The sequence below is a fragment of the Balaenoptera acutorostrata genome, chromosome 20 (assembly GCF_949987535.1).
Source record: "Balaenoptera acutorostrata chromosome 20, mBalAcu1.1, whole genome shotgun sequence".
NCBI classification, from domain to species: Eukaryota; Metazoa; Chordata; class Mammalia; order Artiodactyla; family Balaenopteridae; genus Balaenoptera; species Balaenoptera acutorostrata.
In genome coordinates, this window is record NC_080083.1 from 55,340,415 (window position 1) to 55,365,497 (window position 25,083).

General features: G+C 51.2%; 1 protein-coding gene across 1 annotated transcript in view; it reads right to left on the bottom strand.

Annotated features, from left to right (window-relative positions):
* Positions 1–10,509, bottom strand: part of SEPTIN9 (septin 9) — a 165,091-nt gene extending 154,582 nt beyond the window's left edge. The window contains exon 1 of the mRNA XM_007185763.2: positions 10,476–10,509. Within this exon, the coding sequence (XP_007185825.2) occupies positions 10,476–10,494 (19 nt within the window). The 5' untranslated portion in view covers positions 10,495–10,509. The remainder of the gene's footprint in view (positions 1–10,475) is intronic.
* Positions 10,510–25,083: the final 14,574 nt, after the last annotated feature.

Genomic DNA, 25,083 nt, shown 5'->3' on the forward strand with positions numbered 1-25,083 from the left:
GCGCTGGTATCCCCCTCTCAGGCCGGGGAAGTGCCAGCAGCTCCTGCATGTGGAGGGCTCTGTCCAGCAGGCAGCAGCACCACCAGACGGCCAAGTCCATCACACGACATCAGTGCTGACCAAGGACCCACAGAGCCCTTCGCTTGAAGGTTCACCAGTTGGGCGTCTGGACTCTGGGTCCAACTCCCATAAAAGACATTGCCATCTAAAACACACAACAATCAGGTAAATCTGAATTTCACATAAACAACGAACAATTTTAAGCATAAGTGTACCCCACATCCCTCGCCCTTCCCAGGCTCTCTTTAGTGGCAGAAGAGCTGACCTCTGCAGGCTGAGGTCTCCAGGTCCCCACGTCTGTAGTCTTTTGGCTGGATTCAACCTATAGGAGGAGACTGGAAGGTGGGAGCCAGGGAGAACCAGGGTAGATCTCTCCCCCGCTTTCTGCCTTGGAAGGTTTTTCCAGCAGCAGTTTCTGTCTATTCTGCAGCTGCAGCTCCCACCAGGCTGGCCTTTGTCCAGCCTCTCGTCAGGTGACCCTGGTCCCTGGATTCTAATAACACGCCTTCCTCTCTCTGATCCTCTGATTGCGGGTGGTGGGGTGCGGTAGGGGCTCCCCCAGGCTCATCTCTGGTTGTCCCCAGGAAGCTAAGGAACCTCAAGCACCAGGGCCCTTGACTCACGTGCATCCCTTTCAAGGCACTGAGAAGGGCCGTAGCGTTTTTGTAAAACTTGCAAAACAGAAGATAGTTTAACCCCAATCAGTTAAGATTGCTATCCCTTTCTTCTCTGAGTTCCTGCCCATCACCCTTTCTCCTGTGTAAGGTACCAGTGGAGGGATTGTTGGCATTTGGGGGCTCCTGCTAAGGAAAAGTTGAATTGGAAAGATATTTAGCTTGAATTTAGTTGGGTTTTTATTTACATAGTTCACAGTTATTTCCATGCATAGTTAAGTGACTACTCGTCGCCCCAATGTGCAAGGCCGGGAGTACTCCTTCCGTGTACTTTCCCGAATCTGTCTACTGTGCAGAATCTGAAGGGGTAAGATACGAACGTGTCCTGCAGTACCTGGTGCCGGAAGAACGTGGGCAGTGGGGGGAGAGCAAGATTTGAAACGTATGGAGCCAGAAGCTGGTCTATGGGAAATTATTCCAATCACCAGAGATAAAGTTGTAAGCAGAGAATTCAATTCTCTTCAATGTCGACTCAAAACAGAAAGTATCTCTGGTCAGAAAGAAATGCAATAATGCGTCACATACAGTTACAAATGCCCCATACTTGTCTACTTCTTTCTGGATGGGAATCACATAAAATGGAATTTATCAGAATTCTAGTGTTTGTAGGGTGAAAAACAGCAGCAGTACCACAAACTCTTGAGTTAAGCCACACTTTTTCATGCATCCCAACTACCAAAAGTAAAAATTAAATTCTGATTAACCAGGAAGATGAATTAACTTTCTATTCACTCAACAGAAAATGATATTACATAGTCATCATATAAAGAAGTGATCAAACAATATGCAGCCAAAAAGATGTAGGGAAAAAAATTACTTTGGAGATAGGACAAGTAGTTGATTGATAAAAACATTGTTATTGGGGCTTCCCTGGTGGCGCAGTGGTTGAGAGTCTGCCTGCCAATGCAGGGCACATGGGTTCGAGCCTCTCTCTGGGAGGATCCCACATGCCGCGGAGCAACTGGGCCCGTGAGCCACAACTACTGAGCCTGCGCGTCTGGAGCCTGTGCTCCGCAACAGGAGAGGCCACGATAGTGAGAGGCCCGCGCACCGCGATGAAGAGTGGCCCCTGCTTGCTGCAACTAGAGAAAGCCCTCGCACGGAAACGAAGACCCAACACAGCCAAAAATAAATAATTAATTATTTTTTTTTAAAAAATTGTTATTTTTCTGGATTTGGGGATGCTTATGAAATTTGCCCGTTGTTTAAAATTTATAATTTGTTGTTACTTCTTTTCTCACTCTTAACAAACAATCCCATTCATACCTTCAAAGAGCTGCATAAACCCCACCCAACCCCGGCTGCCTCCTTATGCTTGATTTGGCTTTTCCATCATCTGTACATTTGAGTCCTTCTGTTCTAAATCCTGGAGTGGTTTCTGTTTCCTGGTTAGACCCCGGTTCACACGCCATGAACAAATTGCACAGGTGAGAAAGATGAGCAGCCTGACAAAGTAGGGCCAATGGACCAAGGGGGAAATCATGGATACGGTGCAGGATGGTTAGAGATCAGAAATAGCTGACAACAGCAAACAGAGCCGCAAGGGCACGCCCCAGAATACGGGAAAGGCTGCATCAGTCTTCAAGCCCTTCTGTTTAATGGGCACCAAGTCACCAAAGAGGTACACGTGTTTCACTCAACCTGTCGACGGTCGTGAGATTATAATGCAAGGATATATTAATACATAGAGAGAGGTGCAATTAGGGACTGAGGGGCAGAGGCCCTGGGAGGGAAGATGGGAGGTGAGAGAAACAAAATAGCGGCCACGGAGGGTCGGCCGTTCAGGCAGCACTGTTGACTGGCCTGGGGCGCCTGGAGATTCCAGAAGAAACCACTGCCCAGGTAACCCGGCAGCAGAACGAATGATCTCCAGGAGAGGTGGCTGGTCACCTGGGGGCAGGTGGCCCATCACCAGGACTAGGACATTCAGGCTGGCCCAAGGAAGCAAAGAGACACCTCCTAGGGTGCATGAACATCCCGTAGGGGCCAAAGAAGAGAGGGAGAGAAGGAGAGGCAGGGCGGTGGGGGGGGGAGCCGCTGGCATTACGCGCCAGTCACAGAGAGGAATCACGACCGTGGGCAACGGGCGGATCTTTTAAAGGACAAGTAAACCCTGGGACTTCTCAGTGGCTCTAAGCAGGCTGATAATCAGGGCAAATGGCATTTTCGGTTCATTAAACCTCTTAATAAAATGCTGTGTTAAGAACACTTATTTGGTTTTTGGAGCAACCCCAGGAATGCTGGAAAAGGGAATCATCACGGGCAATATTTTATTAAATTAATTGCCAGCAAAAATTTCCAGTATCCAGCCAGCTCATGTCTCACAGCTCTAAGCACGGCTACTGTAACATCTGCCGCTCAGCACAGCAGGAACACTCCGTTCAGGGTCATGGGTGCACATCACCAAGGAAGAGCGCCAACGTCAGCAGAACGTTTAAGAGCTCTGGTGAGAGGATGGCTAAGTAAATTCGGGACCATCCTCTCTCAAGAGCCGTTCAAACTGTGATCAGGGAATCCATGCGTGAGATCTGATTTCAAGTGAAAAGTGCAGAGTTAAAAACGATTTGTACAGAGAATACTCAACTCTGTGAAAAAAAAACCATATACCTTTGATAGTTAAATCAAACGATGCCGCCCTGTACGTGTGGAAACAAGTACTAAAGGGAACACAGAAAGCAATGTTGTAACCGATGGGATTGGATAATTTGTCCTTTTAATTTCCTGCTCACACTGTTTGGTAACAAGTAATGAACAAAGTGAACAACCAAATAAATAAAGGCAAAAGACAAAGAAGAGAGATACAGCGTATCTGAGAAAGCTTTCCTTTAAAAAATAAAGCACAGGCTTGGCGGCTAGAGTGTCAATCCCCAGCTACCAGGAAGGCGCTGCCACCAGGATGACCCACTCCCCGTTGCTGAGGGTCTGTTGACCACACCTCAGGCGCCTAACATTGATGAGAAACCCACCACCTCCTCCCCTCCAGTCCCATGCCGTCGCCACTGTGTGTACTCGGCTGTTATTCCACCACCTGGTGTCCCCACGGTGTCTACACCGGGTCACCTCTGCACAAAAACCCACCACCTGTCCTTCAACACACACGTTGGACCCTGTAGCTAGAGTCAAAGTCACGTGCTCATTAGTGAGTTTTGCAAACCACCCTCCACATCCCTCCGGGTTGATTAGCCTAGTCCTTAGGCTGGAAGATGACAGGGGCTGGATTTAACCCACTTCCAAGTGGCTTGGGTTACAGAAGCATTATTCTCCCGCTGGGCCCCGATCCTGGTGGAAACAGAAGGCACAGTCCAGGGGAGGGCTGTGAAAGCCCCAGGATGCAGATCAGATCAGATTGATCTGCAGGACAAGCCCGAGGCGGCCTGCCAGCTTGCCCCTTCCCAGGTCTTTCTGGTAACCACGCTCGCTGGGAGTGATCCCCAGCCCGGGCAGTCTCCACTGCTGTCCCGACACGCCTGGCCCGGCTGGGACAAGGGGCCTAGGCACGGCTCTCAGGGAGATCTAGGGTGGACGTGGCCAGCCTCCGGTTCCCAGGTACAGCCTTGGGGCACCCGGGGGACCCAGCCACAGCCAAGGCTTCACTGCATGCCCTTTAAGAGTCTGGGGAGGAGCAAGCCCTCCCCAGGAGCCAGAAAGAGGGCAATGACCCCCCATCCGTCACCGGGAAAGGGAGACTCCTCCCTCAGCCCCGCCTCTGAAACCCTGGGCCAGGGAGGGTGCTACTCCCCAAGGAGAGTGATCTGGCCCTTCTTGCCCCACCCAGCACTTCGAGGGGCCCCTGGGAAGCTGGGGTCCACACATGCAGGCCGGAGCGACCATTCAGGGTTCCTCTCCCCATCACAAAGCCAGCATCGTTCAGAAGATGACCGTGACTCTCATTCCTGCCAGAGGCAGCCTGGGCCAAGGGCCGCCCTGAGACGTGGGATCATCTTACTCTCCCCGCCGTTGCCCCTTTCCCCGTCCCGGAGGCCTGCAGGCTGCCAGCAGTCACGCTTCGCAGAACCAGGTCAGATTAGGCCTGGAACAAAGCTCAGTTGTTGCAAGGCTTCCAAGAGGCCGCTGACAGCAGGACGCCTGGAGCCGCCTCGCCCGCTGTGGGCAGCGGCTCAATGCCCCCCTTCACGTGGGCTGCAAAGGGGCCCGGGCCCAGGGCGGGCACAGGGAGATGAGACAGAGAGAAACTGGGCTGGGAGCAGAGTGCCACACTCAGCCCAGGAGACCCGAGGCCAGGCCACCCTTCCAGAGCAGTGCTGAGAGCCACCAGCACGCAGGAAGGAGGCACGGAGCCGGCACTCATTGGCACCCGGCAGACACTTCTGGAATGAACGACTGAACCTACAGGGAGACTCAAAACAGGCCAGGGACCTTGGGGAGACGGGCACCCCCCCAGCTCAACCTGGCTGCTGCAGCTTCTGGGCCCAGTTACAGCTGCCCAACAGGGAAGGGGCAGGGACGGCCAGCCCACTGGCCTCGGGGACGCTTCAGTTCTCCCATCGAAGCTCAGTGCGCCATGGTCCCAGGCCTGACCGCAGTACCCCCGACCCCAGGGCCCTGTGCCCACCAGGACAGGCTCCCTTTGGTTAGTGCTTCTGGACCAGGCAACCTCTGGCAGCTGCCAGTGGGACTCTCTGGCCAAGGTCTCTCCTGGAGCACAGTGGGGGCTGTGATCTTGTGTACTCCAGGCCCACGCAGGTCCGCTGGGGGCTTCACCCGGCCATTAGCACCCACTGGTCCCCCATAAATCCCCCAGCAACGCCGAGGGCCGGGGTGTCCCAAAGTAATAGCTTCAACAAGGGTGTAGGAGCTCAGCATGTCACCTCCCTCCCCACCCAACCGCTCACCCCCCCCAGGCCTGGGGTCTCTCTCTCCAGCCCCCCTCCCCGCAAGGCCACCAGCTGGATCCGCCCAGGAACTGGCACTCACTTGTCGTCCCAGGGCCAGGCCCTGCACTGCTGTTTGCTGAACCCTTCTTATCAAGTACATCTTAAGCAAACTCCAGAGCCCATGCAACGCTGCTCACAGACAAACAGCAGTGCGTGCGGAAACGAGGTCCCCCTCCCACGTCCCATCCATGTGGGATGAGTCCCAGAGGAGCGCAGCCCAAACAGCTGGGTGGAGGATGGGAAGTGCCTTTTTCCTGCTGTTGGGGTCCCTGGGGAGATGTCCTCTGCTGCTGACACCCACACGGGAGCTCCAGGCATGTGGTCAGCCCGCCCTTCCACCTGGACGTAAACTCCAGACCGCTGCTCCTGAGCAGCGAGCCGGTGTCCCTTCTGCACCTGTCCTGGCTTGAACTGGTCACCCGGGGGCTCCAGGAGGAAGGTGGGCTGTCTCAAACCCAGGCACGTTGCCAGGTGCATGGCACTCAGTTCTCAGAACCCCTCTGGGCAGGCTGGGGATAGGCTGATGGGCAGGTGACTGTGGTCTGGGGTGAGCCAGAGGGGCGGGCAGACAGGAGCTGGCCTCCCTCCTCTGCAACAGGCCGGGAAGGATTCAGGCTCTGTCAGCTCCCCCAGCTCCCCCAGAAGTGGGGGATCTCGAGGTCCACAGGGGTCCACGATCCTGGGCACGAGTCCAAGGGGGCCATGGACTGACTGCCACAGGTGGCTCTTCCTCTCCGCCCAGGTCCCTGCAGGAGCCAGAGCAAGCAGGCTGGGGCGTGAGGAGAGGGAGGCAGGGCAGCAGGAGGGGGCGGAGGCGCAGGGCGAGAAGGGGAAGGAACTGGCCTTTGCACACTCCCCTCCTCGCCCTCACCCGGGGCTAGCGCTCTGGGGACGTGCTCTCCTCTCCTTCCCAGAACTCAGCTCCTGGAGCGACGGGCGTGGGGAAGGCCTCTTGCTGGCTAATCTCTCTAACCCGCCTCCTCTGGGTGCAGCCTCCCGCCTTGCCCAGGCCTCTGAGTCGCTAGTGCAAGGGCTTTTTAACCTTTGGTAGGCCAGGTACCTCTTCGGGGATCTCCTGAAAGCCACCAAGCATCTCCGAATAATTCCCAAGTGCACACTGGTCTGATTTTACTCCCCATTTCTGTGGCTCACGGGCCTCGGCTATAAGCATCTGTGCCACTGAGAATTCCCAGGGGAGCCAGGGCCACCGAAAGGCAGGCTCCACGTGAGCTGGTATGCAACCAGAAGCCCCAAATTCAGGACACCGGAGGGGTTCAGAGAGCAGCCCGCTCTGACAGCAAGCGGCTGGGGGAGAAGCCTGGGCCACCCTCCTGGCCTCCAAACCAGCAGAGGCCCAGGGAGGGTGCCGGCAGCCCCCAGGCATCCTGGCAAAGGCGGTAACACACCGCCTCCTCGTCCTTCGTCCTTCCTGCCGTTGATAAGGGTAATGAAGACAAGGGCAGGAAGTTATGGACGGAGCAGGCATTTTCAAGCCTTTCATGCAGCAATTCATTTCATCTTGACAACCAGTTGGCATCGTCCCTGTTTAACAAATGAGGCCAAGGAAACACCCGAGATCAAGTACCTTGCCCCACATCGAGGAGGGCCAGCCTACGATTTAATTCCAGGAGCCCGTGCTATGAACCACTGGGCCACACCGCTTGCAGCTCTGCCCCGTTGGAGCATCAGGTGAGGTAGATCCAGGAAGGGCGTGGAGCAGAACTGGAGCTACCAGACAGAGCCTGCCCCCACACACCCGCCTGGCATCCTGCAGCCCCACTGGGCATTCGCTTTGTTCCCCACCTAGAAGGGCCCTTTTTATTCTCCACCTTCTCAGAGCTGCTCACTCCTCAAGGCCCAGTTCAATCTTGCCTCTCCCGGAAACCTCCCGCCTGGGCATTTGGAGCCTGTACTGCTCGGGAGGGGGTTGGGGGCTGTTAACCAGCCGGGGTCCCACCTGCATCCTGCCTCCCCAATGAGAATGCAGCTTCCCTACAAGCAAGGACCACGTCTTTCCATCATCTTTGTACCGTGGAGGCCCTGGCTGCACAGGCCTAACATATAATGTGTGTCCAGTGAATGTATATCTAAGGCACTCGGGATCCCCTCAAACATTTTGAAAATTCCCCACTTTTCAGAGACTCGTGAGTGTTCAAGCCAGCTCTACCGAGAACATATTTGATTTATTTTGGAGCCCATAAACAGGTCCAGAAGCAATCATCCCACTCAACCCAGGTGAAAAATAAAAGCCCTCCTCGTTGGCTGTCCTTGAATTTTTGACACTGGGAATTTTTCACAGTTTGCTGCTTTCCTTAATTTCATGGCATTGATGCTATATAGGGGTCAGTCTGACTTCTGCAAAATGCCTCTCCTGGGAACCGGGCGGGGGGGGGGGGGCACTAAGAGAACCAGAGCCCCTCAGAATGGGTCCAAGCGGCCACTCCGCCCCTGGGCCGGCCCCCTCCAGCCCGACCCCACACAACTGCAACAGAGTGACCAAGCTCGCCTTGGACCATCGCCAGGAGGAGAACAAGCTGGAAGAGGTCCAAGCCCTCCCAGGCCCATCCTCCAGGGCCCTGCCCCTTCAGGTAAACACCGGAGCCGCGGAGGCTGCCTTCACAAGAGCTGATTCCTACCCACCCATGAACTCTACTTCTAACTACTGCAAAAACCTTCGTCTTCTTTTTTTTTTTTTTTAATTTGCCAGGGCAGGAGGGGGCAGGCGTGGAGGAGAACAGACATCGAGCCTGCCTCAGAGGCCCTCTGGCATCTGTGTAGGAGGGTCTCAAAGTCCCCCCAGGGAAAGGCCAGCTGAGGGGGGGGGGGCGCCCTGGTGGCCCCCACTGTCCAGACTGGCCAGCAGGAGGCAAAGTTCAAGAGCCAAGGGCAAGAGCCAGCTGGGGTCCCTGGGCCACACTGGGCTGCAGAACCCAGGGAAAGGGCCATCTCAAGTATTTGGAGCATGTTGGGGAGGGAGGCTGAGCGCCAAACCCCGGTGTACGCCACCTGGAAGCCCCCTCCTCCCCCACCATTACGTCAACGCTCCCACGCTCCTGAGACCGAGCTGTGAGCAGGCTGTCTGAGGGCCATGCTGTTTGCAACAGGGGGTGAAAGTTGAAATTCTATGCCACTGGCCCCGGAAGACCATTTTAGGGGAAGTTCTGAGTAACCCTCTTTGAGACGAGTTATTCTTTACTTGTTTTCCTTTCTGAATGTGGAAAGCAGGAAGAAACTGGAAAAAATGACCCAAAGGAAGGGTCAAAAAATGACCCCCAAAATGGCCCAAATGACCTCTTCAGCTCCAACTAAGTACCATGACTCTGTCCTCTTATGAAGAAAAATTAATTCATGAGTCCTTGGCAGAAAACTTCATGTCCGAATAGATTAAGGGGAGGAACATGAGGAGAAATTTTTCAGGGTTAGCAGAAGAAGAGATGCTGTTTATAATTTGACAACCGAGGAAGACAAAGGATCCTGCCTGGATCCTTTGGGGAAAATATCACCAAGAAAAAAAGGGAAATAAAAAAGAACAGAGGGCTTCCCTGGTGGTGCAGTGGTTAAGAATCTGCCTGCCAGTGCAGGGGACACGGGTTCGAGCTCTGGTCCGGGAAGATCCCACATGCCGCGGAGCAACTAAGCCCGTGCGCCACAACTACTGAACCTCCGCTCTAGAGCCCGCGAGCCACAACTACTGAGGCCCGCATGCCTAGAGCCCGTGCTCTGCAACGGGAGAGGCCACGGCAGTGAGAAGCCTGCGCAGTGCAGCGAAGAGTAGCCCCCGCTGGCCACAACTAGAGAAAGCCCCAGCGCAGCAATGAAAACCCAAGGCAGCCAAAAATAAATAAATAAAATAATTAAAAAAAAAAAGAACAGAGATCTGGATTACACTTAATCTGCCCTTCAAGGCTCGTGGCCTCAGTTTACCCATCCATAGAATGGAACTTCAGAGTACCCAAGGGGGAAATGGTTATAAAGGATCCTGTGCACATGATAAGAACTGGTCAGGCCCCCTCCACCTATGTGAGGTCAGGCCTGCTAGTGGCCCTAGGATGCCAGCACACCTGACGGCATCTTGATACCTAAAAGGTGAATCCGAGTTGCCAAGCTGGGGTGCAGCTAGATGGTCCCATTTGGCGAAGTTCCCGTGCTCCACTGGGTAGAGGAATAACAGGAATTCACGGGAAGAAAGGATGCTGTGACCTGGACCACCAGTCCTGGAGGCTGACCCCAAGGAAATCCTCCACCCAGCCCCCACCCACGCACACAAACGCCCCGCGGAGGTTGTGGGGGGGGGGTCGGGGGAGGTGGACCACAAAACGCCTGCACCCGCGGCGCCTGTGAAGTCAGCGATTCCAGAGAAGGTGCAAGGGGGGAGGAGGGCGAGCAGGAGGGTCGGCCAGCCCAGGGCAGCGGCTCCCACAGTGGCCCCTCCAGACACCTGAGCGAGTAGTGGCCGACGTACAGGGGCAGGAGACTCTCGGCCAAGGTCAGAATCGGGGCCCAACCGTGCAGGGGTCGGAAGTCTCGAGCACCCGCACTCCCCCAGGCACCTGTGGTCTCGGACCAGCGCGGGCCCCGCGGCCTTGGGGAGGCGACTTGGAGCAAAGGGGAAAGCCAAGTCCGTCGAGGGGCTCAATGCCTCCAGGACCCCGCGATCCCGATGCGGGGTGGAGCTGCGTCAACTGGCCGGCGCGAACGCCCCACACATCAAAATCTGAACCGGGAGCCCGGAGCCCCGCGGTGTCCCCGCCTCGAGGACCCACTCGGCCACCCGCGACCGCCTCCGCTCAGGTGAGACGGGCTCGCCCCGGGACACACCCCTCCCCAATCCGGTCGCGGCGCCCACCTGAGTACGACTTCCTCATGGTGCCGCTGTGGCTGCCGCTCCCAGGAAAGTGAGGCGGCGAGTCCGCGGGGCGCGGGCTCCCAGGTCGCTAATCCCGGGCCGGGAGTGGGAGGGATGGGGGCGGGGAGGACGGGCGGCCCTGCCCGGCCCCAGCCCCGCCCCGCCGCGCGGAGGTGAGCGCTGAGCCCCGCCCCGCGCAGCCCCATACCTGGCGGAGCCCCGCGGGCCGCGCCTCCCGACGCCCGGCCTGGAGAGGCAGCAGCCCTGAGCCCGGCCCTGCGCTCGACCCCCGTTCGGCCCGGGCCCGTCCCCGCGGCCCCTGCACTGCAGCCGCGCCGCAAGCGGTCCGAGGGTGGGGGTCGCCAAGGCGACAGCCGTCCTCAGCCGCCACACCCCCCTGGCGCGAATGGTTCCTTCCGGGGCGTCGCCGCCACTTTCTAGTCCGGAGTCCGGGCGGGGCGGGGCCGCGCCAGGTGGCAGCGGGAGGAGGGCGGAGGGAGCGGCCGCCGGGCCGGGCGGTAGCGCGCCGGCACAGCCCCGGGGGTCGGACCGGACGCCGGCTTAGTGGACCAGGGCAGGGCAGGGCAGGCGAGGTACCATATCTGTCCCGCTACTTTTCTGGTAATCAAGAGGGCAGACTGCATTGACTCCTTGAACTGGGGCCTCGGGTACCTCATCTGTAAAATGGGTGCGTTGGACCAGATGATAATTTCTGTCCCATCTGAGAAATATTGAGCACCTCCCCTGCACCGGGTACTGTGCACGCTCAGGGCCTCGACCTAGGAGAGCAGATACAAGGACACGCGTCTTTACAGCCCGGAGAATATAAGCAGCGAGGAGAGTGTGCGTTCCTGAGCAAAAATTGTACAGAAGAATTCTCTCTGCCTTTGTACCCTAAAGAAAGTTTCCATAATAAAACGACTTTTTTTAATGTACAGAGGAAAAAGTGATGAATTTTGTCTAGAGAGTGTTGTCAGAGTTTTACTGAGGTGATTCAAAACAAGGTTTTAAAGAATGAGCAGGAATTTGCCAGGAAGCCAAGGTGATGGGGAGGCAGGCTGTTCCTGGCAGAGGGAAGGGTGTGGCCGAGCCAGAGGCGCGTAGTATCCCAGAACCTGCGGAGAGAGATACGCAGGGGCAGCGAGGCCCCCAGATGAAAAAAGGGGTCGGGGAGCGCCGCAAACTGTCAGCAAGGGCACGACGCTGCCTTCTGCCCGACAATCCAAAGAGTGTACAGGAGACCGAAAGTAGACTTAACGTCACCAAAGCACCCTCTTCCCTTTTCTTTCTCCTTTACTTTCCTTGGGGGTCTAAGCAGCATTTTCATTTCCTGCCAGAGTGTAGAAAACCTGTATAAATAAGAACCGAGGCACATGTGGTTCCGTCAGATTGTCTGTCTCTCCTGTTCCCCTTCGTAAGAAATCTGTCCAGGACTTCCCTGGTGGTCCAATGGGTAAGACTCCGCTCTCCCAATGCAGGGGGCCCAGGTTGGATCCCTGGTCGGGGAACTAGATCCCACATGCATGCCACAACTAAGAAGTCCGCATGCCTCAACTAAGGGTCCGAATGACGCAACTAAGAGCCTGCGTGCTGCAGCAAAGATCCCGCGAGCGGCAACTGACCCGGAGTAGCGAAAATAAATATAAATAAATAAATAAATAAATAAAATTATCTCCTTTAAAAAAAGAAATCTGTCCAGCCACAGACCTGCAGAGAGAGCAGCCCAGCCACGTGACCTCCTCTAACCCCTGGCTAGAGCTGATTGGACCAGAGTGGACACTGGACTCCACCTGGGCCAACCTCCAACTCCTTATCTGGGGACCTGGGGAGGAGGCGAAGGGAGGGGAATAGCCACAGGCCTGGGGAGCAGAGATGAACGGTGAACAGCTGTCCTTGGATTCTGGGATATCGACACTCACACACACACACCCAAGTGCTGCTTGTACCAGCTCCTGCAAATTTCGGTCTGGCCAAGCCAGAAGGCTGAGCTCTGTCCTCATTCTGGCCAGTAGGCATGGTGATAGCACCCCCATACTGATGCCTGAGCTTCCCAAGGCCCAACTACCTCTCAAGAATCTGTCTAACGGGATGAACCAGTTTGCAGGGCAGAAATAGAGACTCAGATGTAGAGAACAAACGCATGGACACCAAGGCGGGAAAGTGGCCAGGGGGAGTGGTGGGGGGATGGGGGGGGTGGGAGGATGAATTGGGAGATTGGGATTGACATATATACACTAATATGTATGAAATAGATAACTAATAAGAACTTGCTGTATAAAAAAATAAAATAAAATTCAAAAAAAATAATTTTTAAAAAGGAAGCTGTCTAATGGGCACGTTAGGGGTTGGTTGTTTCGCTTAGCTCAAGTCAAAGGTGCTCTGGTACACTTCCATCCTCTGAGTAGATGGATCCTGGAGTCATGGAGAACCCTTGGGTGTCCTCTGTGTTTGGTTGGCCTCTCAATGATAGCATTTCTGCCTGTGAGTCATAATTCACAAGTACCTGAGCAACCAGGAATCAAGACACCTGTGTTGTAGTGATATTGCACATTAAAAAACTGCCAAAAATCTGAAGGAAAGACAAGAGAGAGGGAGGGAAGGAGGGGGAATGAGTGCTTTTTCAGGATGCATGAAGGTAAATTGTTTAAGCACGAAATTTTAATTTTATGTACAACTCTGTAAACTGTATGATGTAATCACTTGCCTCAATGAGTAGAGTATACCAAATGTTAGTGACCCTTTTTCTCGTGGCTCAAGATCATCTTTTTTTTTTTTTTACACATTTTAAAAAATGTATTTATTTTATTGGACTTCCCTAGTGGCGCAGTGGTTAAGAATCCACCTGCCAATGCAGGGGACACGGGTTCGAGCCCTGGTACAGGAAGTTCCCACATGCCATAGAGCAACTAAGCCCATGTGCCACAACTACTGAGCCCGCGTGCTACAACCACTGAAGCCCGTGCGCCTAGAGCCCATGCTCTGCAACAAAGACAAGCCACCGCAATGAGAAGCCCGCGCACAGCAACGAAGAGTAGCCCCGGCTCACCACAACTAGAGAAAGCCTATGCGCAGCAACGAAGACCCAATGCAGCCAAAAATAAATAAAATAAATTTTTTAAAAATTTTATTTTATTTATTTATTTAGGCTGCACTGGGTCTTAGTTGCGGCATATGGGATCTTTAGTTGCGGCATGCATGTAGGATCTAGTTCCCCAACCAGGGATCGAACCCGGGCCCCTGGCATTGGGAGCGCGGTGTCTTAGCCACTGGACCACCAGGGAAGTCCCAAGATCATCTTAAATGACACGTTTAACCATTACAGATTCACATACTACTACGTTGCTCCTTCACTAAGTGTCCCGAGGCTACCATGCTATCCAATTTTTAAATTGTTTTTCAACATTCAGCTCCCTCACCTACTGTGTGATTTGTGACAAGTCCTATAGTTTGTCTCTATTTCCACTCCTATAAACGGGAATTACAATCCCTTACATAGTGTGCAAGGCTGATGTAATGATTAGGAAAGTGATGTATATTAAGTGCCTTGCTGTGCTGCTGTCGCTCAGACCTAAAACATGTGGCACTGGCTATGAGAGTGCGAGGTGGGCAGAAGCTTGATTGTCTTGGAGGAAGTTGGCGAGAGCTTGAAGAGAAGCAAAGAGAAAGCTATTGGACGTGGGAAGAAAGGAAACCTTCGTAATTTGGTGGCAGAAAGTTTAGCACAACTGTTGCCTGCAGTAGCACAGAAAATAGACACCAAGTGTATGCAGCAAACCTGATGATCTAGCTAAGAGGGTTTCCAGGCAGAATGTTGAAGGCACTGTAATAAAATTAAAAAGGAGAGGGATGAGCTAAAAGCAAAATATCCAATTCCAAGTGGAATTAGGAGGGAATGCAAAGGACCAGGACAGTCTTTTCAGCCAGCAAAGGAGTCTCAAAGTCAAGGGCTTCAGAACAAAGAAGTCCAAATGGTACTAGAAGATCCTTTGTTAAGACTTCAGAGAAAAATGTCGAGATGCCTCATAAACGCTTTCACAAAGGCTTTCTGAGGATCTTCAGAGCATACCTTGCAGAAGATTCTAAACTCTCAAGGGGATCCACCCACTGCATCCTCATGTGAGGGTAGAGAGGGCTTAACTCAAAAACTTTTGTGGTGCTGAGCGGAAAAAGCCAATCTGAAAAGGCTATAGACTGTATGATTCCAGCTATATGACATTCTGGAAGAGGCAAAACTATAGACAGTAATCAGTGGTTGCCAAGGGGTGGGGGGAGGTGGGGGAATGAAGAGGTGGAGCACAGGGATATTTAGGGCAGTGAAACTACTCTGTATGACACTGTAATGGTGGATACATGACATGAAACATTTGCCCAAACCCACAGGATGTACAACACCAAGAGTGAACCCTGATGTAAACTACAGACTTTAGTTAGTAATCAAATATCAATATTGGCTCATCAATTGTAACAAATATACCACACTAATGCAACATGTTCATAAGAGGGGAAACGACAAGGGGGCGGTGCGTATGGGAACTCTCTGACTCTCCATAAACCTAAAACTGTTTTTTGTTTTTTTTTAATTTGGCTGTACCGCGAGGCATGTGGGATTTTAGTTCCCCAACCAGGGATCGAACCTGGGGCCCCACAGTGAAGGCACCGAGTCCTAAACACTGGACTGCCAGGGAAGTCCTAAAACTGCTCTTAAAAAAGTCTATTTATAAAAAAGAAAAAGGTTTGTGGGTAAGGTTTTTAATCTCATAGAATGGATTTTAAATTAACACATAGGCATCCCCCAGGTTTTGAGAGGAATTAATTAGGTTCTTTGACTCAGTGGGATGAAGGCAGGACAAAATGAAAAAGAGAATTTTGGACTCAAACTATTAGAGGAAGGAAGCAGGCTGGGAAAGCTGTTTAGTTGCAAACTCAGTTTTCTTATGAAAAAGGAAGTATGACTCAGAGGCAGAGCCAAGGCAGGGAGAACAACCCCCAGGGTGAAGACCTTGAAGAATGCCCCCCTCACCCAGCACCCATCTGCACTGATTTACAGGACTAGATCCTGCACCTCAAGTCTGAGCATGCACACCATGGTGGGTGAGACTTTCGGGGTCTTGGAGTCGAGTGAGCGTATTCTGCACGTGGGAGAGATGTGAGTTGTTGTGGCCGAGGGCGGGTTGTGTCAGACTGTTTTCCCTAAACAGTCACAACAATATCTCCCGCCCCTCCTGCTCCTCCACATATGAGCTTGGCATGCTTCTCTGTGTTCCCTCCCTTTGAATCCGGGAGGGCTTTTTGTTTGATTGTGACCCTTGAACTTGGAGCCCTGAGCCACTCAGTAAGGGTCTGATCACCCAGAGACCTCCGTATTGCAAGGAAGCCAGAGCACTGCGGTGTATTAGTTGTCTATTGCCACATAACAAGTCAGCACAAACCCAGTGGCTTAAAATGACACACATTTATCGTCGCACAGTTTCTGTGGTCAGGAATCCGGGTACGACTTAGCTGGGTTATTGGCTTCAGAGTATCTCACAGGCTACAGCCGAGGTACTGGTGGAGGCTGGGTCTCATCTGAAGGCTCAGCTGCGGAAGGAGCCACGTCCAAGCTCACATGGTTGTTGGCAGACTCAGCTCCCTAAACGCTCTTAGTTGGAAAGCCTCACTTTTTAGCCAACTAGAACTCAGTTCCTTGCCATGCGAGACTCCCAACGTAGCAACTTGTCCATCAAAGCCAGTAAGAAAGATGGTCTGCTGGCAAAATGGACATTACAGTCTCATGATCTGACCATGGAAGTGGCAGCCCAGAGTACCAGGAGGCAGAGTTCACTGGGACCATCTCGGAAGCAACCTGCCATGGGGAGGTCACAGCGGCCGCCCTGGTGGGCAGTCCTGGACTTTGAGTCGTCCCGGCCCAGGCGCCAGAAATGAGAGCAGAGAGCCTTCACGGGTGCCCTTACTGCACCTTGAGCATCGTCAGCAGGTCTGAGGCTTCCTGCCCCAGCCATGGCCTCTGCCATCTGCCTCCGTTTCTGAGCTCTGCTGCTTCTGTTCACTTTTTCTTCTTTCTCTTCTGTCCACTTCTTTCTAGTCCTTTCCCCAGCTGATCCCTCAGGTTTCCAGACCTGAATGGTCAGACTTGGCTTTCGCAGGCCAGCTGGGGGCATTGCCTTTGTCTCCTGACCCAAGAGGGGCCGGCTCACGCTGGGGGTGTGGACACCTTTGCTTCTTAAGCTCAGCTCAGCTGCTCTCTCCCCTGCTTGGCTTAGCATCTCTGCTGCTGACTGTTCTCTGACTTCTGATAGTCCCCAAGCTTGAACTTGTCAGATGACTGAGGCCTTGCTGCCTGTGTACAATTTACAGTAAAGGTGTGGCCGCACTGACGTTCTCGTATGCAACGTGGGAATGTACGCTGCTCCCACCTTTCCAGAAAGCACTTGGCGATAAAATTTAAATGGCTTTTAAAAAGTGCCCATGTGCTTTGTTCCAGTAATTATACTGCTTTCTCGTTGGTTGATTCAATATATATTTCTTGATTACTCATTATGGTCCCTGCCCTCTAAAGCTTATACTTTAGTAGGGGAAACAAACATTAACCAAATAACCACATAAGAAGGCACAATGAGGGTATACACTAAAAGGTTCGCAGCTGGTCTGGGGTCAGGGAGGGCTTCCCTGGAGAAGGGTAGATTGGGCTGAGGCCAGGAAGATGAACAGAGATTAACCAGGAAAAACAAGGGGAAAGAGATTGCAGGCAGAGAACAGCAAAGGCCCTGTGGTGGGAGGAAATATAGTCCATACAAGGAACCGGAAGAGGACCCAGGAGGCTGGGGCCCAGAGAGGCTGGAGAGATGGTGGAGGAACCAGGCCCGGTAGGCACGGCAACGCCTTGGATTTATCTTTAGGATAAAGATCCTACAAGAAAAGGGAAGTCATGGAAAGGTTCTGAGAGGGGAAGAGTGGGGCTGACATGACCAGATTGGCATTTTGAAAATGAGGCTCTAGATGAACAGGGGGGAGGACTTCCCTGGCGGTCCAGTGGTTATGACTCCATGCTTCCACTGCAAGGGACGGGAGTTCGATCCCTGGTCGGGGAACTAAGATCCCACGTGCCGCGCGGTGCGGCCAAAAAATTGAAAAAATAAGTAAGTAAACAAACAAACAAATAAATAAAAATAGACGAACGGGGGAGTGACAGGAGCGGATGAGAGTCCAGCTGGGTGCCTTAAAGCAGTGTTCCCAGCATGAAGAGATGGTGGCTTGGACCATGATGGGAAGATGGACAGATGTGAAGAGGGAAATTCCAGAGTATCCAAGAGGAATTCTGAAGAGCAAATCACCAGGACCTGGGGACAGGCGGCACGGGAGGCCAAGAGAGAGGGAGGTGACGGGGTGGCTCAGGATTCTGACGGGAACAGCAGGATGGCAGGTGGTACCCTCGCCAGAGAGAGGAAAGAATGACAGAAGACCGGCTGGGTTCTGGGTACGTGGTGCTGAGGAGACTCCAAAGCGTCCAAGGCTTCAGGGTGTGTGGTTTGGCGTCAGAGGTGGGGTCTCAGCTGGGGAGAGGTGGGAACTGAAGTGCGGGAGGGGACACGAATGCCCAGGCCCTGCCTAATGGAAACAGACTCGCCAACAAAAGGCAGACCCAAAGGTGCTGGCAGCAGTCTTACTGACAACACCGGGAGGTTTAAAACAAGCTAGTGCTGAAGAACAGGTTGAGATTTAAATAATAACAGTTCTCCTAGTTGGCAGAAGAGCAGACACAACTCTGAGGACTTCAGGAAATGTTTTGGAACTCACGGGGGATGGTGGTCGCACATCATTGTAAATGCTCTAAATGCCACTGAATTGCTCACTTTAAAATGGTTATTTTGTGAATTTCACCTCAAGAATTTTTTTAAAAAATATTTATTTATTTATTTAGGCTGCGCCAGGTCTTAGTTGTGGCACTCAGGATCTTCGTTGCGGCACGCATGCGGGATCTAGTTCCCCGACCAGGGATCGAACCCAGGCCCCCTGCGTTGGGAGCGTGGAGTCTTAACCACTCGACCACCAGGGAAGTCCAAGAAATTATTTTTTTAAATGAAGGCTATAAGGGCTATATGCACATAAAGATTTTACTTGTGTAGAAAATAGAAACATAAAACATATAATTTAAAACAAAATTTTTTAAATTTTCTTTTATTTACTTTTTTTGGCTGCGTTGGGTCTTCGTTGCTGCGCGCGGGCTTTCTCTAGTTGCGGCGAGCGGGGGCTACTCTTCATTGTGGTGCTCAGGTTTCTCATTGCGGTGGCTTCTCTTGTTGCGGAGCATGGGCTCTAGGCGCACGGGCTTCAGTAGTTGTAGCACGTGGGCTCAGTAGTTGTAGCTCGCGGGCTCTAGGCACACGGGCTTCAGTAGTTGTGGTGCACGGGCTTAGTTACTCTGCGGCATGTGGGATCTTCCTGGACCAGGGCTGGAACCCGTGTCCCCTGCATTGGCAACTGGATTCTTAACCACTGTGCCACCAGATAAGTCCAATAAATTATTTTTTTAAATGAAGGCTACAAGGGCTATATGCACATAAAGATTTTACTTGTGTAGAAAACAGAAACATAAAACATAATTTTATAATAATCAAAGAAAAACATAAAAATAAAGGAAAGCAATACATTGAGCGCCAACAGCACTGCCCGTCAGTCGTGGGATTGTGGGTGACTTGTTCCCTTTATTGTACTTTTCTGTGTTTTCCATAATGAACATATATTACTTTCATAATCTAAAAAAAAATAGATATACAAGCTATGTATACACATACGGACAAGAACCTATCAATGGATAATATTATTTTATCCATGGACACCTTTTTTTGAGGTCAATGTTGGTATATTGTAAAAGCCTCTTTGTTTTATCTTGAAATCTTTTACAACTAAACATATTGTTATTAGGACCTAAAGCAAGTTCTTTTTTTTCTAGATTTGGGCCATTTGGCCTGCCAATTTTCAAAGCACCTTTAACCACTCATTTCAGATGGGCAGTTCCCATGTAAGTCCTCATTATAGAGAATCTATGACATGGAGTCTGAGGTTACCCAGTGCACACACAGTATTATTTCTGTCCCCATGAAGCAGGGGTCTGGGCTTGTCATTGGCTGAGTCCCACAGACCATGAAAGCCAGGGCTGACCCCCAAATCCTGGGACTCAGACTCCCTCCCTTGGTCTCCCAGATCAGGCCTCAAACAGTGACTGAGCCTCTTCCAGGGAGAGATCCATCCTGGATTCACACAAAGTGCTTCCTCAGAGGAGACGCTGCCCTCCCTCACCAGCAGCCTGAGGAAGGGGCGGCTCTTCTGGAAGATCAGCCTGGGCAGCGCAGACCCTGATGACGCCCCCATTGCCCACACTTCTTCAGGGAAGCCTTCAGTGGCACTCCCGGGAACAACCACTAACTATCCTCATGTAGCTACTGCCTGCCTCCAGGGGCGGGGGGGGGGGGGGGGAGTGTCGGGGGCAGCGGCGGTTGGGGGGGGTGCATAATCCATAATGTTCACAGAAAAGAGAGCTCTGAGGTTACAAAGTGGCAACACTTAACATTAAACAATCCTGCTGGGCTGCTCTTCGTTGCAGGACTTCTCAGAGCCTTTAATATGCTCATAGATGCTGCGAGTCTCCATCTCAGGGTTGCAGCATGCAGCATTTCCCAAGCTCATTGAACTCCAGGACTCTCATCACAGGGCCCCTTACCGTTCCATGGGATGTCCTTTGGGAAAGGATGCTTGTACACCACACTTGGTCAGATGGGGGCAGGGAGGGCATATCTCAGCCAGGGCTAGACACACACCTTAGAAGACTCTTCTGAACCTTGGCCCTTGTCCCCTCTTGCTGGCCTTGCCTACTCCTACTCTATCCCTCTACTATCCCACAGGAGAAGGAGTCAGGATGAGCTTTCTGATGGGAAAACTGCATCCCAGGAATGAGGAAGGGGAGGGACTGACATTTCACCAGCGCCTTTGGCTCAAGGGGAAGCTGGGAATCTCCGAGAAGCCTCTAGAGGAGAGCGCAGGCAACCCCCCATCTTGGGTCTTGTCTTCATCACTGCCCATCCTGTTCACTCAATGGCAAGCACATTCCCACCCACCCCCACCCCCGTGCCTTTGCTCCTGCTGTCCCTTCCCCCGGGGAACACCCTTTCCAGGGACTCTAATCTGGTCTTTGGAACAGGATGGAGTTCCTCCTCCTCCTCCTCTTCTTTCTCCTCCTCCTCTGTGGGGCTTCCCCTCCCACGGGGAGGTTTCCTCTGACCTTATCTCTGTAGCAGGGAGAAGCTAGAGTTATCTCCCTCCATTGGAATCTCCCAGGGAGCTTTTACAGCCACCCACTCAGGCCCCGCCCCAGGCCCATTCGATCAGAATCTCTGGGACGGAGCTTTTACAATGCTCCCTGGGCTGAGCCCACGGGCCTGGTGGCAGGAAGCCAGAGGTCTGGGCTGAGATCCCAGCACCGCTGGCTCTCAGCACTATGCCTTCGTGCACGACCCCAAACCTCTGTACCTCAGTTTCCTAGTCTGCTCCGTGGGGATAAAGATGCCTGTCCTGGACTGTCCTGGGGTTGGGTGACGCCCCTGCGTCCCCAAGTGGACGGTGAGCCAGGTGTGCAGAGGCGCTTGATACACATTTGATGGTGGGGTGAAGGGCAGCCGGTGGGAACGGGCCCCACGCAGGACCCGAGAGGAAGGCCAGGTGTCTCCACTTATCATGAGAGCAATCGCGGTACAGTTCCCCAGAGTAAGTGAATCTTCATTTACTTTCATTAAAAACATAAATAAATATAGGGCCTGCCAGACAGGGCCAGTGAGAGTGTTGGGAAAGAGCTGGCAGCCCTCAGGGGCTGCAGCTGAGCGTGGCCGAGGGTCACGGAGGGGAGTCGGGGCTGGGGGGAAAATGACCATCCCCGCAGTGCCTCCTGGCTCTCCTTGGCAAACTCACAGTCCTCTTGTGCTCTAAGTGTCCCTCATGAAGTGGCCAGATAAAATACAGGATGTCCAGTTAGCTCTGAGCTTCAGATAAGCAACAAATAATTTTTGTAGTATAAGTATGTCCCATGTAGTACTTGGGATATACTGATGCTAAAAAATGATTGTTTATCTGAGATTAGAATTTAACCGGTCATCCTGTAATTTTCCTTGCTGAAGCTGGAAACCATGTGGCCTCAGCTCCCAGACCTAGACTAGTAGCCTTGCAAGGGAGCTTTGATCATCCCCACATTCAGGGTTCCCAAACACCAGGCTGGGGACTGGAGCCAGCCTGTGACAAGTCCTCACCTGTCAGAGGCAAAATGAGACAAGCGAGCACAATGCAAAGAGGTAAGGTTCTGGGGTTCTGTTTCTGGCTTTTTTGGTTTTTGCTTTTTTTTTTCAAGTAAAGCTGAAGGTGTTCAAAGGACTGGTCTTTATTCTGAAATTTTCCCTTCCTACATGTATAAATGTCCTACATGAGAAAAAGTCCTTAAAAAAATAAAACAATGGTGGGACTTCCCTGGCGGTCCAGTGGTTAAGACTCTGCTTACATTGCAGGGGGCCCGGGCTCGATCCCTGGTCCAGGAGCTAAGATCCCACACGCCCGCATGGTGCGGCCAATAAATAAATAAATTTTAAAAAATAAAATAATGGTAATAGGAAGTAGTGTGTGTCTTTTAAAATTTATCTTTTTGGCAAAATGAAGACATAGACACTCCATCTTAAAATCTCCAATTAAAAAAACAAACAAAACTGGACTGTGAAATCCCAAAGCTAGGGGCAGTAAAATGATTGTCTCTACACCAGAGTCCGGTGGGTTCACCCCTCCCCAGGTCCTGTCAGAAGTTACATTTCTCTGCTCCCAGCTGCCACTTCCCACCTTTCCAGCCCTTCCCCCCTGCTCCCCCTACCCCCCACCCCCAAGCCATGAGGCCTGGCTGTGCCCTCCTAGCTGGGAACCTTGGAAAAAGCCCTTGACCTCTCTGATCTTTTGCTTTCTTGACCTTGGGATGGAGACCATGACCCAGGCCACAGGGTTGCTCAGGATCGGGTAGAGGCTGCACATGTGTATCCACGTGCTGTGTTCTTCACGTCGTACACTTATAATCTGTGCACTTTTCTAGTGTCAATGCTATAATTCAATAAAATCGTTTATTAAAAATTAACAACTAAGTTCAATTAGCAAAGAGGCTTCGAATAGAGAGAAACTGACACGATTTATCTTGCTAGGAAATGTTATTACCTCCAACTTTTAAGTGGGAATAGTAATTTATTATTTGTCGCCTGCATGCAGCTGGCAGAGCCCACCCCTATGGAATAAAAATGTTCAGCTGAGCTCACATTTGGGTCAGTTTAATGAGGTTTTATTTTTTTTAATTAACCTTCAAACCTATTACATTCCAGGAAACTAAAAATGTACACTGGTTTTCCATTTTTAATGGGCTTACAATAAAAGGAAACATTTAAAGCTCAAAAAAAAAATAGATGGCACTTTTAAGTTCATTTTTCAAGTCATCCCATATAGACATAAGAGACAGAGAAAGACACATAAACTATAAAAAGAGAAACTTAAAAGACATAACCACAATAAAAAATAAGACACCCATCTCCATGTAACAGACACTAAACGAAGCAGGGACTGCAGCCACGCTCGGCACAGGGGCTGGAGCAGGGCTCTCAGCTGTGTACCTGGAGAAGTAGGAGGAAGCAATCATAGCTTCCAAGACATGACATCCAGGGACTTAGCAACCGGGTCCCCAATATGCCCAACATCCCCCCAGGAGATGGGTTCTCTGAGCCAACAGGAAATGACTTCACTGTTCTGGACTGGGACCACCAGGAGGCCAAGTGGAGGCCACTGGAAAATGGGGGAAGGTGGTGGAATGGGGGAGGATTGAAGAGAAAGAAACATCTACTCAAGATGAGCCTACAAACCTGACCCTCCGAACATGGGCATAGTTAATGCTAATAAAGATAATCAAGAAAAATCAACCATGGAGATATGAAATCATTCCATAAGAAATGGAAATAACAGAGGAATCTGAAAATGATTTTCAAATAAAAATATGTAGGATTATGAAATAAAATTTTTTAATTATGAAACCCAAACTGGCTTAAATGAAACAAAAATAGGTGGTCTTGAAAAAGAATCAACTAGAAATCCCGGAGGTAAAAGGTGTGATTATTGAAGTTAAAAACTCAACAGAATACACTTGGTTGGACACACTGAAGAGAGAATTAGTTGGCAGATATTACTGAGAATGTGGCTCAGAAATAAATAAGTGAAACAGACAAAATAAGAAGTTACAGGTAAGAAACACAAGGGTGGATCAAGAAGCTTCCGAATATGTCTAACAGGGACTTCAGAAGATGAGAATAGAAGGAATGATGCAAAAATAATATTCTAAAAGATAACACCCAAAATCTTTTGAACACAAAATGCAGCACATGATAAATAAATATCAATTCACACTCAGATACTGAATAGTGAAACTGTACCACATCCAAGGATAAAGAGAAAATCCAAAAAGGTAACAGAGACAAAAAGACAGATTATCCACAAAGGAATGAATAAAATTCAGCAGATTTCTTGTAGTCTGGAGAAATATTTCCAAGGGCTAAAGGAACACAATCATCATCCTAGAATTCTATAGCCGGCTAAACTATCATTCAAGAGTGAGAGTACAGAACAGACATTTTCAGACTTGCAAAGTCTAAGAAAGAGTTCCCCTACCGCAAACCACCCCTGAAAGATTTACCAAAGGGTGAACTTTAGCAAGAAGAAAAGTCAACCCAGGAGGAAAGAGAAGACTGCAAGAAACAAGGGTGAACACAGAAACATACCGGTTGATTTAGTACATGTTGATTGTGAAAATAATAACTAATTTCATGTGTTATAAACAGTGGGACTGAAATTCTAAAAACAGTAACAAAGACTATGAAGGATTATGTTCAATGGTAAGTTCAAGCTTGCAAAGAAGGAAAGAAATACTGAATAACCTTCCACTTTGTTATAAAAATTTATAGTTAAATATCTATATTTAAATACCGAGCAGGAATTCCCTGGCAGTGCAGTGGTTAGGACTCCACGCTCTTACTGCCAAGGGTGTGGGTTCAGTCCCTGGTCAGGGAACTAAGATCCCACAAGCTGCGCAGCATGGCCAAAAATAATTAATTAAATAATTAATTAATTCCTACCAAAAGGGTGCTTCCTGCAACTTCCAAACAGAGAAGAAAAAGAGAATGTTGAAACCCTTATCAATCCAACAGAAGATAGGAAGGGGAGACAAAGCGTCATGGTAAATAGGAAACATAAAATTAAACAACAAAGTCCAAATATATCAATAATGCAGAATGATACAAACAGCAAGATTGACACACAGTTCTAGGTATTCCTTATGGATATTTATACATGTTAAAAAATATATAAAATTATATTGGGCTTCCCTGGTGGTGCAGTGGTTGAGAATCTGCCTGCCAATGCAGGGGACACGGGTTCGAGCCCTGGCCCGGGAAGATCCCACATGCCGTGGAGCAACTAAGCCTCTTTGCCACAACTACTGAGCCTGCGCTCTAGCGCCCTCGAGCCACAACTACTGAGCCCGCACGCCACAACTACG